This window comes from Phyllobates terribilis, unplaced genomic scaffold (assembly GCF_046119375.1).
Source record: "Phyllobates terribilis strain yellow unplaced genomic scaffold, ASM4611937v1 Scaffold_2__4_contigs__length_985480577, whole genome shotgun sequence".
Classification (NCBI taxonomy): domain Eukaryota; kingdom Metazoa; phylum Chordata; class Amphibia; order Anura; family Dendrobatidae; genus Phyllobates; species Phyllobates terribilis.
This window is the reverse complement of record NW_027362762.1, coordinates 648,654,723-648,673,756: the sequence shown is the minus strand read 5'-3', so window position 1 is coordinate 648,673,756 and position 19,034 is coordinate 648,654,723. Positions and strand designations below refer to the sequence as shown.

Here is a 19,034-nt window from a genome sequence, read left to right as displayed (position 1 = left end):
CCCCCACAAACAGCCCACCATATAGCAGGATGATCCCCCACAAACAGCCCACCATATAGCAGGATGACCCCCCACAAACAGCCCCCCCATATAGCAGGATGATCCCCCACAAACAGCCCCCCCATATAGCAGGATGATCCCCCACAAACAGCCCCCCCATATAGCAGGATGACCCCCCACAAACAGCCCCCCCATATAGCAGGATGATCCCCCACTAACAGCCTCCATATAGCAAGATAATCCCCCACTAACAGCCTCCATATAGCAAGATGATCCCCCACAAACAGCCCCCATATAGTATGACGGTTCCCCACAAACAGCCCCCATATAGTATGACGGTTCCCCACAAAAAGCTCCCATGTAGTATGACGGTCCCCCACAAACAGCCCCCATATAGCATGATGGTCCCCCACAAACAGCCACCATATAGCAGGATGATCCTCCACAAACAGCCCCCATATAGCAGGACGGTCCCCCACAAACAGCCCCCATATAGCATGATGGTCCCCCACAAACAGCCACCATATAGCAGGATGATCCTCCACAAACAGCCCCCATATAGCAGGATGGTCCCCCACAAACAGCCCCCATATAGCAGGATGGTCCCCCACAAACAGCCCCCATATAGCAGGATGGTCCCCCACAAACAGCCCCCATATAGCAGGATGGTCCCCCACAAACAGCCCCCATATAGCAGGATGGTCCCCCACAAACAGCCCCCATATAGCAGGATGGTCCCCCACAAACAGCCCCCATATAGCAGGATGGTCCCCCACAAACAGCCCCCATATAGCAGGATGGTCCCCCACAAACAGCCCCCATATAGCAGGATGGTCCCCCACAAACAGCCCCCATATAGCAGGATGGTCCCCCACAAACAGCCCCCATATAGCAGGATGGTCCCCCACAAACAGCCCCCATATAGCAGGATGGTCCCCCACAAACAGCCCCCATATAGCAGGATGGTCCCCCACAAACAGCCCCCATATAGCAGGATGGTCCCCCACAAACAGCCCCCATATAGCAAGATAATCCCACACAAACAGCCCCCATATAGCAAGATAATCCCCCACTAACAGCCTCCATATAGCAGGATGAACCCCCACAAACAGCCCCCATAAGCTCCCATTTAGTATGATGGTCTCCCACAAACAGCCTCCAAATAGCAGAATCATTCCCCACAAACAGCCCCTATATAGTATTATGGTTCCCCACAGCACCCAAAAATAAAAAAAATCTTTATACTCACCTAATCCTGTCTCGTCATCTGTCCCGTCTCTCAGTGGACGCTGGCGGTGCAATGAAGTGATGTCATCGACCGCCGACGTCACCTGCATGCGACGGTCTCCACCAAGCTCCTGGCTGAAGGGATGCCCGCGGCCTGCCTGATTAAGTGACGGAGCCTTCGGCTCTGTGCCCCGTCACAATTGCTAATACCAGATAATGCGGCCCATGGCCGGACCGGACCATCTGGCATTTGCCAGATGGCCAGTCCGGCCCTGGTGACAAGACATGTGAAATACACGGTCATATTTCAGTTCCAGGGTGGAGAATTACTTTAAGTAGTGCAGGCTTTTTTTCTTGATTTTGCATTGCCACATGGCTCCAGATGTCCCAGCTTCTGTACCTCTGTGATCACACTGGAATATATCTACAGCATTCTGTAGGAACATGCCACAGATGACATACAAATACAGTACATCATGTTGCATTAAAGAGTTAAAAAACACCAGAAGGAAGCGCCAGGTATAGCTGTAAAACTTTAGAGTTTCTGTGGCTCCTGATGGACCTACACAATTGTAGGCAGGTGTTTTTTTGGTTATGGTTGACTGTGTGTATCAAAAAACTAAATGTGAAAAGTAAGAAAAAGTCCTAATAGTTCTATAGTGTCAGCAAATTCTGCAGCACTTATGTGTGTTTGCACCATGCTTGAGCCTTCTGGCAGCGATATATGTCTACAAGATTTCCATATGTATTCTTCTGACAGTAGAGGTATGTGCCTGTAACACTAGACATTGCTTACGGGGTGACATATACTATAATCTGGTGCTCTGAATATTGTAATCTACCAAGAAAAAAAGGTTATGCTGACACATACCAACTTGGTGTATAGGCCAAATGCATACGCCTAACTTCATTTACCAGTAAATCGTGATCCGAGCCTTACATCCGAGGTGTAGCACGCAGATTATCAGGAGGACTTCACTTTGAATTCATATGTGTAAAAGTAACAGCAAGAAATCTGTCAGACACAGGAGAAGCTGCAGATTTACAAAAACTATAAAAAAAAAAAAAGAAAAAAAAAAAAAGTAATTTTTTATACAGCATGTCATCCGAGTTTTGTAACACCTCATAGACATGCATTATACAGAATCTGCACTGAAAAACCGCAAAGTGAACATGACTTTTTAACTGCACTTGTAGCTTCGCAACCTATTATCAACTACTAACAAGAACTGAATAAAATCAAATTTTACATTTTTGCAACTAATGTAGAATTTTTGATATAGCCAGCCACTTTTGAATGTATTTATTTTGTCCATTAAATACAAAGAAAACAGAAATAATCACCAACTATGAAAAAAAATTAATTCTATATATACTTTTCTACTGCTAATAAGGTATGATCCATCTGACAGCAATATAGGGATCTGTGATACTGTTCAGATTGGTAGACTCACAATAAGGCCACGTTCACACGTTCAGTATTTTACATCACTTATTTGTAAGAGAAAGCCAGGCAGTGGCAGACAGAGGAAAAGTATAATAGAAACACGTCACCACTTCTGTATTTATCACCCATTGCTGTTTTAGGCTTACAAATACTGATGGAAAATACTGAACAAATACTGAACGTGTGCACGTGGCCCAAGGCCGTGACTTGTGGTCATAATACAGATGCTAACATTTTTCCTATCTAACATTTATCACATATCCACAGAATATTTTATATTTGTCTGATAGATGACGATCCCACTTCTAAGACCCTCACCCATGTCTAGAACTGGGAACCCCCCACCCCTGTCTCTCTTGGTTAAGCTGGCTGTCACATTCAGGCCAAGATAAAAAAAGGGAGAGGTGGGCATGGATTTGTGCAGCATGCTCAAGTCCCATAGAAGTGATTGGAGAGGAACACATACCGTACAATAGCCTCTCATCAGACATGATGAGGATCAATAGTTTAATTCTAAAGAAAGATGAGGATTTCCCCTCTTGGACCCACACCTACAAGACATTTATGGCAAATCCCATAGATATGCAATATCATCTAAAATCAGAATTCCCATGTGAAGTTCTTACCAGTGCCCACAGTAAAGTGCACCTTTAAAATTTGTTTCTGACAACCAACTTTTTGGCTTGTTATTGTTGCAGACACAGTATTTTTCGTCCTGTTTTGACCTAAGGGCTTGGGTACATAGTGTTTAGTGGTGTGTTCATGTCTCCTGGAGATGCTACTGTCTGAATACCCAAAAAAATGGGATTCAGACAGAAGCCCCAGACAAAAACATTGACTCTCTGCAAAACGCAGTGTGAACAGGCCCTAACTGGCTTTCCAAATCAAGTCTATAATATTCTTTCACATTATTTTTTTTTTAAATAATTGCTATGATTCACAGCCATCTATTATAAACATAATCAAAATGTTATTTCCAGAATGAAAAGTTATCCTTATCCATAAGATAGGGAAAACTTTACTGATAGCTGGGGTCCGACTGCTGGGATCCCCAGTAAACCTGAGAACCAGGATTGCTGCAGAGCCCTACTTTCAATGGAGCAGTGGTGTGTATGTTCAACCCTCGTTCCACTCATGGTTTATGGTGACTGCCAGAACTGGCCTGGTGCTCTTACTCTGCTTTTCCTGGCAGTCCCATAGACAATTAACAGGGCAAAAATTGAAGATGCACACCTCCTCTCCATTCAAGACCGGGTTCTCCAGAGCCTGGTTCGCGAGTTCCAGGGAGATCAGCAAGTTATGTCATATCCTATGGATAGGGAATAACCCTTTACACTACACAGCGGGTCATACCAATAACTGGTATACCAGCTCAGCGACAATACAGGACTAGGATGGAAGGATTGTTTTATAACCAAATCTAATAACAGATGGTAACAGTCCCAGTGAAATAAAACAAGGGGATGCTATGTGACTCTTTCCATTATGTTGAAAACAATGGTGACCTTTTAATGAGTGTGTAGAAAACAAGTATGGCACTAGGGTGAAGCACTGGTCCGACCTGTAAGCCATCACAACATAAAGTCACTCCTGGATTTAGAAGCTTCCTTTGGGGTCAGTGCTTGTGCTCCTCATTCATGTCGGACTCGCTGCAATGCTATATAAAAGTTACTCTTCTCCTCCAGACTGTGCCAACCAATCGGTCCCACTTCGCAGTCTGCACACACCAGGAACTTTACATTTCCTACATCCTTGGTGAAGCCCACATTCTCAAACGTGAACATGTCATGTACAAGCCAGTGCTCCGCAAGAAGCTCACAGTCAGGATTGGACTCATCAGCCAGAGACGATTTCTTCTTCATGGAAGGCAGAAGTAGCTGCAGATAATGAATACAATAACAGACACATTAGTAACTGGGAAGGGAGTTACAGGGTGCGCCATCAGACTATATGGACATCACAGAGAGGTCAGGTCCCTGCTCAGGACCACCTGTATCTACCTCCAGCAGAGAGGGACTGCAAATAGAAGGTTTCCGCAGAAAAAAAAAATTGTTATAGTGAAACCAAATTTTTTTTAAAAGACGTAAATTGTCACATCCATCAATTTTTTAACATATATTAAGCTAAATGTGAACATTATGTGTGTTTCTTCTTATAAAAAAATTGTGAAAGAAAATTGTGGATACTTTTCCAGCTATATTTGTGCCTCCATGTATACTAGTCCCCATCATGGCTCTGTAACGTCCACCCTGAGTGTATTTTCCAGCACGTCACTCCGCCTGACCTAGCTGTGCGGCTGCAGAGATCTGAGGGGTGGTGGCTCATGTTCATCATCATAACGCCACTGCTTACACTGCCCACATGCCACCCCGCAGTGTGCCTGGTCTGGGCACAGCAAGGTACAATGGGAAATGCTCTCATTGGGGGTAATTAGTATTCCCCTCCTTCTCCCCTTTGATCCATATTAGTAACCAATCTCTACACTGATCAGTAAGGATCATAATCAGCTCAATGTTCTGCAGAACATTCCTTGCTTCGTGCTCTTCCCAGGACACAGTGGCAGTGTTCAGGGGCAATGACCCCGTTTGGCAGAGGGCTGTTGCTCCCCACTGCTCTTCCCTGTACTGAGCAATGCAGTCATTTCCATCTGGAGGAGGAGGGGACAGGAGTTGACGTTGTTGGTTTCATAGGATGACGCTTTTTGTGTGATCTGGATACCTTTTATTCAGAGTAACTAATAAAATATACATGACAAAAAGACGTATTAAAAAACAAGTAGTAGTGGTAGACAAGAGTCAAACTAAAATTAAAAAGTATTAACGGAAATCTGTCACCAGGTTTTGGCCACCTTATTCTGAGAGCACACAATATTGGGGCAGAGACCCGGATTCCAGTGATGTATTACTTGCTGTGCTACATGCTATAGTTTTGATAAAATAACGGCTTTACCAGCAGATTAGCACAAGAGGACTAGTAAACCTGCTGCCATAAAAGTCCTCCATATTCATGTGCTTTGTATAACCCCGTCCCCACCACTGATTGGCAGCTTTCTTCCTCTGCACAGTATACACAGAAAGCTGCCAGTCAGTAGTGTAGTCGGGGTCATACAGAGCTCAGCGTTCAGAGAACAGCTAGATCTAGAGCAGAGAAACAGTGATTGCATCAAAATTGCAGCAAGCAGCCTACTAAGTGATACATCCCTGTAATCATGCTACTCACAGATGAGGTAAACCAGAGTATAATACAACTGGTGCATAGTGACACGTGGTAAGACTATGTGCTAGATACCATGTGAGTGCACCAGCTACTCCAAGTATGGCTCAGTTCAGATTAGGAAAATATTGCTGTGTGTTCTGCTGGGGGGACACCAGTTACATATTTACACCCAAAAATTGGTTTCAGACATACCTCCTTACATATCCAATGACTGTATTGATGAAGCCTTGAACTCAGTTTGACCTTCCTTTTTTTGCTGGACATAATAGCGTATTCTACCACAGTACTGTCTCTCTCGTTTTCGTGTATAAAGATGTAAACTCCGATGGAACAGTTAGTGGTGATTAATGTGAACTTAGTGTGGCTGGTGGTGTCACATTTATGGTATCTACCATATAGTTCAATCAGGTTTCAGTATAGAAGGATTTATCATTATGATTGCACTTAATGATGCTTTTCATGTTCTCCACTCACGTAATTGTTTTTAATGTTATTTTGCAAATTATCTCTTCAGAGAGGAAGAGGACTAGAACTCAAGTGCCACCTATAGGAAGTAGCAATCCTAAAAGTCAATATCGACCCTTTAACGAGCCTTGTCACATGACTTAGAATAATAGCCAAAACCAATAATGCTATTTTGAATAGCAAAACTGTCTAGGTAGTCAATGATATACGTTCTGTATCACGTAGACCTGCAATTTTGCACACAGTGTTTTTCAGGGGGATCCACTCTGAAGCCCACCTGAAAAAGCAAAGCACTAGGAAACAACTCAAAAAGAATGAACAAAAACATTTCTATAGAAAAAAGACTTGCTGTGTATATGTTCCGGATTTTGAGTGTCTTAACCGCCTCAAGGTTAAAAAAAAGATGCCAAGCGTCTAAGGCTATGTGCCCACGATGCAGAAATGCTCCGGATTTTTCCTGAGCGTTTCTGCATCTCCCTGGCAGAAAAAACGCATGCGGATTGTACATGTGGAGTGTACATGCGGATTGTACATGCGTTTTTCCTGCCAGGGACATGCGGAAGTGAAGTGTTCTTTACATGCATTTCCGCATGCGGGTTGTCAAGCTCTTTCCAAGCTATTTTAGCATCACTTGGAAAGTGCTTGACAACTTGGTCACACTATATAAATCCATGCAACCGGCACGGATTTCTATAGTGTGACCAAGTTACGATACTGCAAATGCAGCATCAATAGTGAAAAAAAAAAAAAAGTGAATAAAAAAAAAAAAAAAAAAAGAAAAAACATTATACTCACTTTCCGATGGCCCCCGGTCTCCTTCTCCTGTGCGTCTGGTGTCTTCGGCTGCTCGCGGTGGTGTAAAAGGACCTTCAATGACGTCATTTAGTCATGTGACAGGTCACGCGACCGCCGACGTGAGCGGTCGCTTGACCAGTCACATGACTAAATGACGTAATGGAAGGTCCTTTTACACCACCGCGAGCAGCGGTAGAGCCAGCAGCGGGCCATCAGAAGGTAAGTATATGTTTTTTTTTTATTTTAATTCTTTTTTTAACTACAGGTACCCGGGTCTGGAGGAGAGTACCATCCGCGCATTGAATCGCATAACATCCGCATGCGAATGTTATGCGGTTCAATGCAAGTGAATGGCGGCGATTTTGCCGCAATTCCGCAAAATTAATTGTAGTGTTGCGGATTTTTCCACAATGATAATCCGCAGCGGAAATTTCCGCAGCATGTGCACAGCACATGCGGATTATCATTGGGGAACATGGCAGACAACTTAACATGCGTTTTTAATGAGTTTTCGTGGCGGAAATGCAGCCGCAGAAATGCATTAAATCAGCATCATGGGCACGCAGCCTGAAAGAAGTCACCTGACCATTCTTCAGGAGTTTTCAGCTATGAAGAAGCTCGATACTTTAAAATACAAGTCAATGGGAAACTGCAAAAGGCAGGACGTCTTTTTGAGCGTTTTCTCAGCATTTAAGCTACAGAAATTATTAGCAGTATTTATTGTTGACAACTGGAAAATGACAGTACAAAATACAACCCAAAAACAATGGAAAAACGCTAAAAACCAGCAACAGTCAAAAATGACGACCAAGTGCTCAGGAAATAACCAAAAAGACATTGCAGGAGAAAAACCACTGACGTGTCCTGAAACATCTTCCTTATGGAAAACCCAGGAATTTCCTTTGCAAGTAAAAGATGTCATGAGCACATACCCTTCAGAAACCGGGCGAGAAACTTTGATACAGTTGTAATGGAGACCATTTTGGTTGTTATACAGCATAATTAACAATATAACCAAGTCATGGCCACATAGAAATGTAAATAACATCAGTACGGTGCAAGGACTTCTATTAGTTAGAAACTTGTAGGAGAAAATGTTTGATAAATACAAATGTGAGAGTCAGAAGACCTCTGCCACTTGTCTTTCCCCTTTCTCTCAAGGCCAACCTCATCGAGACCCATCAGGAAAATAATAGAGCTGTCATCCAGTCCTCCTCAAACTATTAGGAAAGGTGTCACATGATTAATTATGAAAATAACACTCCGATCAAACTCTGATCCAAGTTTGCTCAAAGAGTGTCAGCATAGTGTGATTCGATTCTCTCAGACGAGAGAACCATAGCACACTGTGCGGAGCAGATGGAGAACATCATTTCTCCACTGTGTGAGTATGAAGCAACAGATGTTTTCCATGCACCAATAGGCGGGTGAGTGTCCTACGGTCTCAGAGTGAAATATCAGCATGATGCGATTTATTCGCAGACAGATTCTGGCAGTGAAAAAAAAAAAAAAAAATCGCTTATCATCGCTGCCCCATTGAATAACATTGGTCCGAGGGCTATACGATTTATACGCTCGTGTGACCCTAGCCTTATAATGAGGTTACTTACAGTAAACAGATCACACTGCTGTTCCTTTCAGGCGTTTTAACTATCTGATCATTGAGAAGAACAATATTTAGTATTTCATTTTAATGGCCTAAAAGTAGCAAAAAATAAAGCAAGAACAGACAAAAAAAGACATACAGCCAAAAATTTAAAATAAACAAAAATACAATTGGATTGCAAGTAGTTTACCACAATCCGCTATACAGTTATGTCTCAGGAGACTGTAATACACAGCTAAACTCCTGCTGCATGTGTTGGGACTGGCGCTATGGTGCTAGCTCCAATCCCAGCACTTTAACTCCCCAAGTGACAGCAACATGTGAGGAGATTGACAGATAGAGATAGCCCCCTCTGTCAGAACAATGGTGTGTTGCTATGACAACTGAAGCCTAACAATTGGAACAGACTAGTTAATGCACTGCACTACATAAGCAGGGCTGTGGAGTCGGTAAGCCAAACCACCAACTCCACAGTCCGGCCTCACTACTAAGTGTGTAAATAAAGTGCAGCCCGGCCTCACTGCTGAGCGTGTACATAAAGTGCAGCCCGGCCTCACTACTGAGCGTGTACATAAAGTGCAGCCCGGCCTCACTACTGAGCGTGTACATAAAGTGCAGCCCGGCCTCACTACTGAGCGTGTACATAAAGTGCAGCCCGGCCTCACTACTGAGCGTGTACATAAAGTGCAGCCGGGCCTCACTACTGAGCGTGTACATAAAGTGCAGCCGGGCCTCACTACTGAGCGTGTACATAAAGTGCAGCCCGGCCTCACTACTGAGCGTGTACATAAAGTGCAGCCCTGCCTCACTACTGAGCGTGTACATAAAGTGCAGCCCGGCCTCACTACTGAACGTGTACATAAAGTGCAGCCCGGCCTCACTACTGAGCGTGTACATAAAGTGCAGCCGGGCCTCACTACTGAGCGTGTACATAAAGTGCAGCCCGGCCTCACTACTGAGCGTGTACATAAAGTGCAGCCCGGCCTCACTACTGAGCGTGTACATAAAGTGCAGCCCGGCCTCACTACTGAGCGTGTACATAAAGTGCAGCCGGGCCTCACTACTGAGCATGTACATAAAGTGCAGCCGGGCCTCACTACTGAGCGTGTACATAAAGTGCAGCCCGGCCTCACTACTGAGCATGTACAGAGAGTGCCGCACTGCCTCACTACTGAGCGTGTACATAAAGTGCAGCCGGGCCTCACTACTGAGCGTGTACATAAAGTGCAGCCGGGCCTCACTACTGAGCGTGTACATAAAGTGCAGCCGGGCCTCACTACTGAGCGTGTACATAAAGTGCAGCCCGGCCTCACTACTGAGCGTGTACATAAAGTGCAGAAGGGCCTCACTACTGAGCATGTACATAAAGTGCAGCCCGGCCTCACTACTGAGCATGTACATAAAGTGCAGCCCGGCCTCACTACTGAGCGTGTACATAAAGTGCAGCCCGGCCTCACTACTGAGCGTGTACATAAAGTACAGCCCGGCCTCACTACTGAGCGTGTACATAAAGTGCAGCCCGGCCTCACTACTGAGCATGTACATAAAGTGCAGCCCGGCCTCACTGCTGAGCGTGTACATAAAGTGCAGCCGGGCCTCACTACTGAGCATGTACAGAGAGTGCCGCACTGCCTCACTACTGAGCGTGTACATAAAGTGCAGCCGGGCCTCACTACTGAGCGTGTACATAAAGTGCAGCCGGGCCTCACTACTGAGCGTGTACATAAAGTGCAGCCCGGCCTCACTACTGAGCATGTACATAAAGTGCAGCCCGGCCTCACTACTGAGCGTGTACATAAAGTGCAGCCCGGCCTCACTACTGAGCGTGTACATAAAGTACAGCCCGGCCTCACTACTGAGCGTGTACATAAAGTGCAGCCCGGCCTCACTACTGAGCATGTACATAAAGTGCAGCCCGGCCTCACTGCTGAGCGTGTACATAAAGTGCAGCCGGGCCTCACTACTGAGCATGTACAGAGAGTGCCGCACTGCCTCACTACTGAGCGTGTACATAAAGTGCAGCCGGGCCTCACTACTGAGCGTGTACATAAAGTGCAGCCCGGCCTCACTACTGAGCGTGTACATAAAGTGCAGCCCGGCCTCACTACTGAGCGTGTACATAAAGTGCAGCCGGGCCTCACTACTGAGCGTGTACATAAAGTGCAGCCCGGCCTCACTACTGAGCGTGTACATAAAGTGCAGAAGGGCCTCACTACTGAGCGTGTACATAAAGTGCAGCCCGGCCTCACTGCTGAGCGTGTACATAAAGTGCAGCCGGGCCTCACTACTGAGCATGTACAGAGAGTGCCGCACTGCCTCACTACTGAGCGTGTACATAAAGTGCAGCCGGGCCTCACTACTGAGCGTGTACATAAAGTGCAGCCCGGCCTCACTACTGAGCGTGTACATAAAGTGCAGAAGGGCCTCACTACTGAGCATGTACATAAAGTGCAGCCCGGCCTCACTACTGAGCATGTACATAAAGTGCAGCCCGGCCTCACTACTGAGCGTGTACATAAAGTACAGCCCGGCCTCACTACTGAGCATGTACATAAAGTGCAGCCCGGCCTCACTGCTGAGCGTGTACAGAGAGTGCCGCACTGCCTCACTACTGAGCGTGTACATAAAGTGCAGCCGGGCCTCACTACTGAGCGTGTACATAAAGTGCAGCCCGGCCTCACTACTGAGCGTGTACATAAAGTGCAGAAGGGCCTCACTACTGAGCATGTACATAAAGTGCAGCCCGGCCTCACTACTGAGCATGTACATAAAGTGCAGCCCGGCCTCACTACTGAGCGTGTACATAAAGTGCAGCCCGGCCTCACTACTGAGCGTGTACATAAAGTGCAGCCCGGCCTCACTACTGAGCGTGTACATAAAGTGCAGCCCGGCCTCACTACTGAGCGTGTACATAAAGTACAGCCCGGCCTCACTACTGAGCATGTACATAAAGTGCAGCCCGGCCTCACTGCTGAGCGTGTACAGAGAGTGCCGCACTGCCTCACTACTGAGCGTGTACATAAAGTGCAGCCGGGCCTCACTACTGAGCGTGTACATAAAGTGCAGCCCGGCCTCACTACTGAGCGTGTACATAAAGTGCAGCCGGGCCTCACTACTTAGCGTGTACATAAAGTGCAGAAGGGCCTCACTACTGAGCATGTACATAAAGTGCAGCCCGGCCTCACTACTGAGCATGTACATAAAGTGCAGCCCGGCCTCACTACTGAGCGTGTACATAAAGTGCAGCCCGGCCTCACTACTGAGCGTGTACATAAAGTACAGCCCGGCCTCACTACTGAGCGTGTACATAAAGTGCAGCCAGGCCTCACTACTGAGCATGTACATAAAGTGCAGCCCGGCCTCACTGCTGAGCGTGTACATAAAGTGCAGCCCGGCCTCACTGCTGAGCGTGTACATAAAGTGCAGCCCGGCCTCACTACTGAGCGTGTACATAAAGTGCAGCCCGGCCTCACTACTGAGCATGTACATAAAGTGCAGCCCGGCCTCACTACTGAGCATGTACATAAAGTGCAGCCGGGCCTCACTACTGAGCATGTACATAAAGTGCAGCCGGGCCTCACTACTGAGCGTGTACATAAAGTGCAGCCCGGCCTCACTACTGAGCATGTACATAAAGTGCAGCCCGGCCTCACTGCTGAGCGTGTACATAAAGTGCAGCCCGGCCTCACTACTGAGCATGTACATAAAGTGCAGCCCGGCCTCACTGCTGAGCGTGTACATAAAGTGCAGCCCGGCCTCACTACTGAGCATGTACATAAAGTGCAGCCGGGCCTCACTACTGAGCGTGTACATAAAGTGCAGCCCGGCCTCACTACTGAGCGTGTACATAAAGTGCAGCCGGGCCTCACTACTGAGCGTGTACATAAAGTGCAGCCGGGCCTCACTACTGAGCATGTACATAAAGTGCAGCCCGGCCTCACTACTGAGCATGTACATAAAGTGCAGCCCGGCCTCACTGCTGAGCGTGTACATAAAGTGCAGCCCGGCCTCACTGCTGAGCGTGTACATAAAGTGCAGCAAGGCCTCACTACTGAGCATGTACAGAGAGTGCCGCACTGCCTCACTACGGAGCATGTACAGTACAGACCAAAAGTTTGGACACACCTTCTCATTTAAAGAAATTTTCATGACTATGAAAATTGTACATTCACACTGAAGGCATCAAAATTATGAATTAACACATGTGGAATTATAAACTTAACAAAAAAGTGTGAAACAACTAAAAATATGTCTTATATTCTAGGTTCTTCAAAGTAGCCACCTTTTGCTTTGATGACTGCTTTGCACACTCTTGGCATTCTCTTGATGAGCTTCAAGAGGTAGTCACCGGAAATGGTTTTCACTTCACAGGTGTGCCCTGTCAGGTTTAATAAGTGGGATTTCTTGCCTTATAAATGGAGTTGGGACCATCAGTTGTGTTGTGCAGAAGTCTGGTGGATACACAGCTGATAGTCCTACTGAATAGACTGTTAGAATTTGTATTATGGCAAGAAAAAAGCAGCTAAGTAAAGAAAAACGAGTGGCCATCATTACTTTAAGAAATGAAGGTCAGTCAGTCCGAAAAATTGGGCAAACTTTGAAAGTGTCCCCAAGTGCAGTTGCAAAAACCATCATGCGCTACAAAGAAACTGGCTCACATGAGGCCCGCCCCAGAAAAGGAAGACCAAGAGTCACCTCTGCTTCTGAGGATGAGTTTATCCGAGTCACCAGCCTCAGAAATCGCAGGTTAACAGCAGCTCAGATTAGAGACCTGGTCAATGCCACACAGAGTGCTAGCAGCAGACACATCTCTTCAACAACTGTTAAGAGGAGACTTTGTGCAGCAGGCCTTCATGGTAAAATAGCTGCTAGGAAACCACTGCTAAGGACAGGCAACAAGCAGAAGAGACTTGTTTGGGCTAAAGAACACAAGGAATGGACATTAGACCAGTGGAAATCTGTGCTTTGGTCTGATGAGTCCAAATTTGAGATCTTTGGTTCCAACCACCATGTCTTTGTGCGACGCAGAAAAGGTGAACAAATTGACTCTACATGCCTGTTTCCCACCGTGAAGCATGGAGGAGGAGGTGTGTTGGTGCTTTGCTGGTGACACTGTTGGGAATTTATTCAAAATTGAAGGCATACTGAACAAGCATGGCTACCACAGCATCTTGCAGTGGCATGCTAGTCCATCCGGTTTGCGTTTAGTTGGACCATTATTTATTTTTCAACAGGACAATGACCCCAAACACACCTCCAGGCTGTGTAAGGGCTATTTGACCAATAGGGAGAGTGATGGGGTGCTACGCCAGATGACCTGGCCTCCACAGTCACCAGACCTGAACCCAATCGAGATGGTTTGGGATGAGCTGGACCGCAGAGTGAAGGCAAAAGGGCCAACAAGTGCTAAGCATCTCTGGGAACTCCTTCAAGATTGTTGGAAGACCATTTCCGGTGACTACCTCTTGAAGCTCATCAAGAGAATGCCAAGAGTGTGTAAAGCAGTCATCAAAGCAAAAGGTGGCTACTTTGAAGAACCTAGAATATAAGACATATTTTCAGTTGTTTCACACTTTTTTGTTAAGTATATAATTCCACATGTGTTAATTCATAGTTTTGATGCCTTCAGTGTGAATGTACAATTTTCATAGTCATGAAAATACAGAAAAATCTTTAAATGAGAAGGTGTGTCCAAACTTTTGGTCAGTACTGTACATAAAGTGCAGCACAGATTCATCTCAACTAACAGCCTAGATCCTTAGATCAGGAACAGAACAGACATTTATATGACATTTCATAACTTTCCCAAAATATTATGAAAACATTTACATAACATACTGCATTGAACTACTCTACCCAATTTATTATATATTTTAGGAGTTGGTCCATTTTATACCAACTCCACCAAAATGGACATTGACACCACAGCCCTGGCTTATCAGGGGGCAATGGTCGTATAGTGAGGTCACAGGAGGCAGAGTCACTGTGTCAGGAGGCCGGTGGCGGCAGGAATGGGGCAATGCTGCGGGCTCTGGGCAGGGAAGAGGAGGCGTCCAGGCAGTGCGAGACAACGGGCTCTGGACTCTCATAATATGTTGGCGCCGGTGAGAAGAGTCCCTATCACGCAAGGTGAGAGAAAGACTAAGTGCAACATGAAGGGAAGAGGGGGAGAAAGCCCAAACACTAGGGAAAGGGGAGTGGAGACCCCTAGGCAGATCTAATATCACCCTGCCTACCCTATTGTTTCTATATAGGTTCCACACCTATCACTGAGCAGGAACCTAAGCCCTGAATGTCCCTAGAACTTGGCCCTAGATATGGAGGGGACAGGGTGAGCACTAGTCAAGCACCACTACAAACTAAAGACAATGTAGACAAACAAAGGGGATACACTTAGCTTGAGCAGACACCAGAGAGATAACGGCAACTGTCCTACTAGGGCACCAGAGAAGAAACTAGTCGACTGCTAGTGCTCCAAACCTACACAGAGGTAAATAGAACTATCACCGGCGACTCTCTGGAGAAACGGAGACTATTTAACTACCCAGCAAGGATGTGTCAATCAGCAGCAGAAGGTGGAGGTCGCTGCTGGGTCCTAAAGGAAGAAGAATAAAACTATACTACAGAGATGAGGGAATCAAGAAGGCGTCTGCAATGCCAAGCGCATCGTCCTTCTACATCCGGCTCCAGAGCGACTGTCTGTCACACCTGACACACCCATGACAGTCCCTTTCACACTGATTTTCCTGCAGTGGGCTACGAGCAAATGGCCGCCGGAGGTGGAACATCCACAGATTGAGATCTCGGGAGATGAGCCGCCCATTTTCAGGAGCCCACTGCAGGGAAATCAATGGGAAAGGGGACTCCGCTCACATCTTATGAGAGCCCAAGGACTGCACCGCTTGGACGCCCCCTCCTCCCAGCACGGGGTCCGCAGCATTGCTGCTCTCCTGCTGCCAGCCTCCTGAAGCAGTGACCCCGCTCCACTGCAGTTCACCACCCCAGGTAGCTACCTTTGGATTATAAGACTCGTCTCCATTTTCCTCCCAAATTTTGGGGGAAAAAAGCAGGGCTGTGGAGTTGGTAAGCCAAACCTCCAACTCCTCAATTTCCATGACTCCGACTCCATACATGGCTCATACTTAAGTGATAAATTTACTGTAGCACAGATTCATCTCAGCTAAAAGTCTAGACCCTTAGATCAGGAATAGGATGGACATTTATAGGACACTTCATAACTTTCCCAAATTCTTATGAAAAAATATTCCCCACAACCTGCATTGAACTACTGTACCCAATTTATGATATACTTTAGGAGTCAGAGTTGGTACATTTTATACCAACTCCACAAAAATGAGCTCAGACTCCGACTCCACAGCCCTGGAAAAAGAGTGCGTCTTATAATCTGCAAAAATATGGTAACTTTTCATGCAAAGAATAAGTCCTCATACAGCTCTACTGAAATTCTAAGCTTCTAGTGACATCACATTGACAGAGCAGTTCTTTCTCTTCTGCTCTGCAACATGGAGTCACTGCGGCCATCATGTTGATTGACAGCCATCTCCCCACTGCGTTAGGCTGAGCCGGCTGCCAATCAACATGACGTTGGCAGAGACGCCTCGCTGACAGAGCAGAATGGACAAGAAGGAACTGCTGTGTCAATGTGACGTCACAGGAAGCAGGAAAATCACAGCCAAGAGGGGTTTGTGATACTTGGTAGTTAGCAACTATCTGCCGATAAGAGCTCAGCCGCATAGAAAAAAAAATGAAATCCTGGCTAACATCGGACTTTATTGGACATGGGTATAACAAATATTTGCCTCCTCCATACACACACATCCAACGTAGGATGTATATGTACGTTATAAGTCAGAATGGGGGTTACAGGAAGTATCAGCCTTTTGTGAAAAGGAAGCTGGATTTTGCGTCTAGAACTGCCAAGTGCTTCTGTTCACCAGAAATACACTCACAATACACCTCTCAACACTTCCATTGGCAATCATCTGCTTTGCTGTTCAAACAGCCACTAATTTTTGCACTGTGGATTTAAAAAAAAAAACAAAAAAACGTGATTTGCTGAAATGGTTTGCACAAAAGACTGTGGTGGGTAGCCAGGCATGGATCACCCTAATTCAGTGGGTCTAATCAACATGCGTAATCATTCAGTGTGAATGCTCCTCTAGTTAGGATTCTTGATTTCTGGCCAGTAGAATAGAATTTTATTGCTTAATATTGAGCAGAATGAAAGCACCACTCCAGCGTTTTTTTTTTTTATTGCACTGCTGGAGTGGTGCTTTAAATGTCCCCTTCATTCTTTCCAGCGTCGCTCTGGTCCATCTCCAGCAAAAAGTGACCTGCCGGCGCGCGTCGGAGGTCACTTTTCAATTCAAGTCTATGAGTGCCTCATTCTGGCTCTAATAGACTTGCATTGAGCTCTTGTGACGTAGCTTCTGACTTCCGGCCAGTCAGAAGTAAACATCACAAGATGGCGCCTTGGGACCAGGGCGGCGTCGGTAAGAGGTGAAGCCAAGGTGAGTATATGACCGGGGTCAGGGGGTTTACATGTATAGCACCACTTCAGCGCTGAAAACAAAACGCTGGAGTGGTGTTTTAAGTATGAAGAGCAGCGGCTCCTGCTAATACATGTTATGATAAAGCTTACTGTGACATGTATTCTCACCAGTAGCAGAGAATCACAACCATAGAATTTCGTGCTTTCCATAAAAGCATTAAAGGGTTAATCCGGGACTTTTATTATTTTTGCGTTTTGGGGCTAAGAAGTAACATGTAAGCACTTGCTAACTACCTGCCTGTTCTGCATGGACACAATCTCTGCCAGCTCAGGTGGCGATTCTCCTGCTTCATTTCATTTCTCGTCAACAGAGTAGCACCTTCTCTTCCCACCTGCTCTGTCGATGGGCATATGGGCATCACTGTAATCACCATGCTGATTGGTAGCTGGCTCCCCACACTTAGGCAGTGGGGAGCCAGCTGTCAATAAGCATTACATCAGTAGGGAGCCCCATCAACAGAACTGAGCGGACGGAAGAGAAGATGCTGCTCTGTCAACGTGACGTCAGTGGAAGCTGCAGAATCACCGGCAGAAGCGGTCAGTGGCTACTGAGCCGGCAGAGATATGCACAGAGTTAGCAACTTCCTGCCTGTTAGTTCTTAGCCCCATAGTAAAAATAATAAAAGTCTGGGATTACCCCTTTAACTCCTATGGTGTTCATCAGCTGCTCCTGGTAACAACCCGTGACAATAACAGGGGGCAAAACATTCTCCAGGACTGGTCTCAACTTGTGAAGGTGAAATGCTCTGCAGCAGCCACCCCACCCCCTCGGATTATTATCCCAGCCCATAGTCACACACCAGCTTACTCCCTGCAGAGCATTGCACCGCCCAGGATGCAGCAGTAAAGGGATGTTTCCACTAGCGGACATCCTCTTCTTAAAGGGAATGGGACCGGCAAGCCATTCATTCTGCCCAAACCACAGCAGAGATGATTCAGAGGAATGGCTCGGACCATAGCCTGGCAGAAGACTGCCCTGCCGGCCATGTCTGGGGAAGACGGCACCAACATTCACTTTTCTATGGCAGTTAAAGAGGATGTCCTGTGGTGGGAAAAGCAGCCATCACTTCCTGCCAGACATCCCTATAGCCAGTGTAAAGCGCAGGGTGTGCGTCTGTGCCCACGGAACAGGTGTGCACTGCGCTCACACAGACTGCGATCCTGAGAGAGCTGATTTCCGGCCGCGGGCCGCACAGGGACGGGCAGGGGGCCGGCTGAGGAGCACGGGGCTACAGGCAGGCGTGTCCCGCCCCCGGCTACATATGGCCGCTAACCTCTCTCTTAGCCAGTGTGGCTGTCCCGGCAGACAACACCCGGCAGCCGCAGCGCTGACACAGCACCGCCCGCAGGTTCTTCCCATCAGCAGCCACCAGCGTCTCGTCCATTGTCGCTCTGCGGACTCGGGGCCCTCTACGTCATTGTCATGTGACCAAGGGAGATGACGTCATTGGGGCGCACGTGAATTGCTTGATGACAACCATCGCGCGGTCCTGTAGCAATGAGCTGCAGCAGTATAATAAGCGTGTATAGCCCTCTATAGCGCTCCCACAATGCGGGGCCGCTCCACAAACGCCTCCGGTGACGAGCTGGGACATGGCGTTCGGCTGCTCCAGAACTAATGAAGGCGTTTCATGTTCGCCCCTAGAGGGCGCCTGTGGGCTGCAGCAGAGTGGGGCAGCTGTGACGTGTGATGGAGCTATTACCTG

At 46.8% G+C, this 19,034-nt stretch overlaps 1 protein-coding gene across 1 annotated transcript; it reads right to left on the bottom strand.

The window, feature by feature from the left end:
- Window positions 1-2,515: 2,515 nt before the first annotated feature.
- Window positions 2,516-18,783, bottom strand: RABIF (RAB interacting factor). The gene is made up of 2 exons (XM_073666694.1): window positions 18,603-18,783; window positions 2,516-4,551 (listed from the first exon to the last, which is right to left on the bottom strand). Exons 1-2 carry the CDS (start codon window positions 18,711-18,713, stop codon window positions 4,306-4,308), a joined length of 357 nt encoding a protein of 118 aa, XP_073522795.1. The 5' UTR covers window positions 18,714-18,783; the 3' UTR covers window positions 2,516-4,305.
- Between the last annotated feature and the right edge of the window lie 251 nt (window positions 18,784-19,034).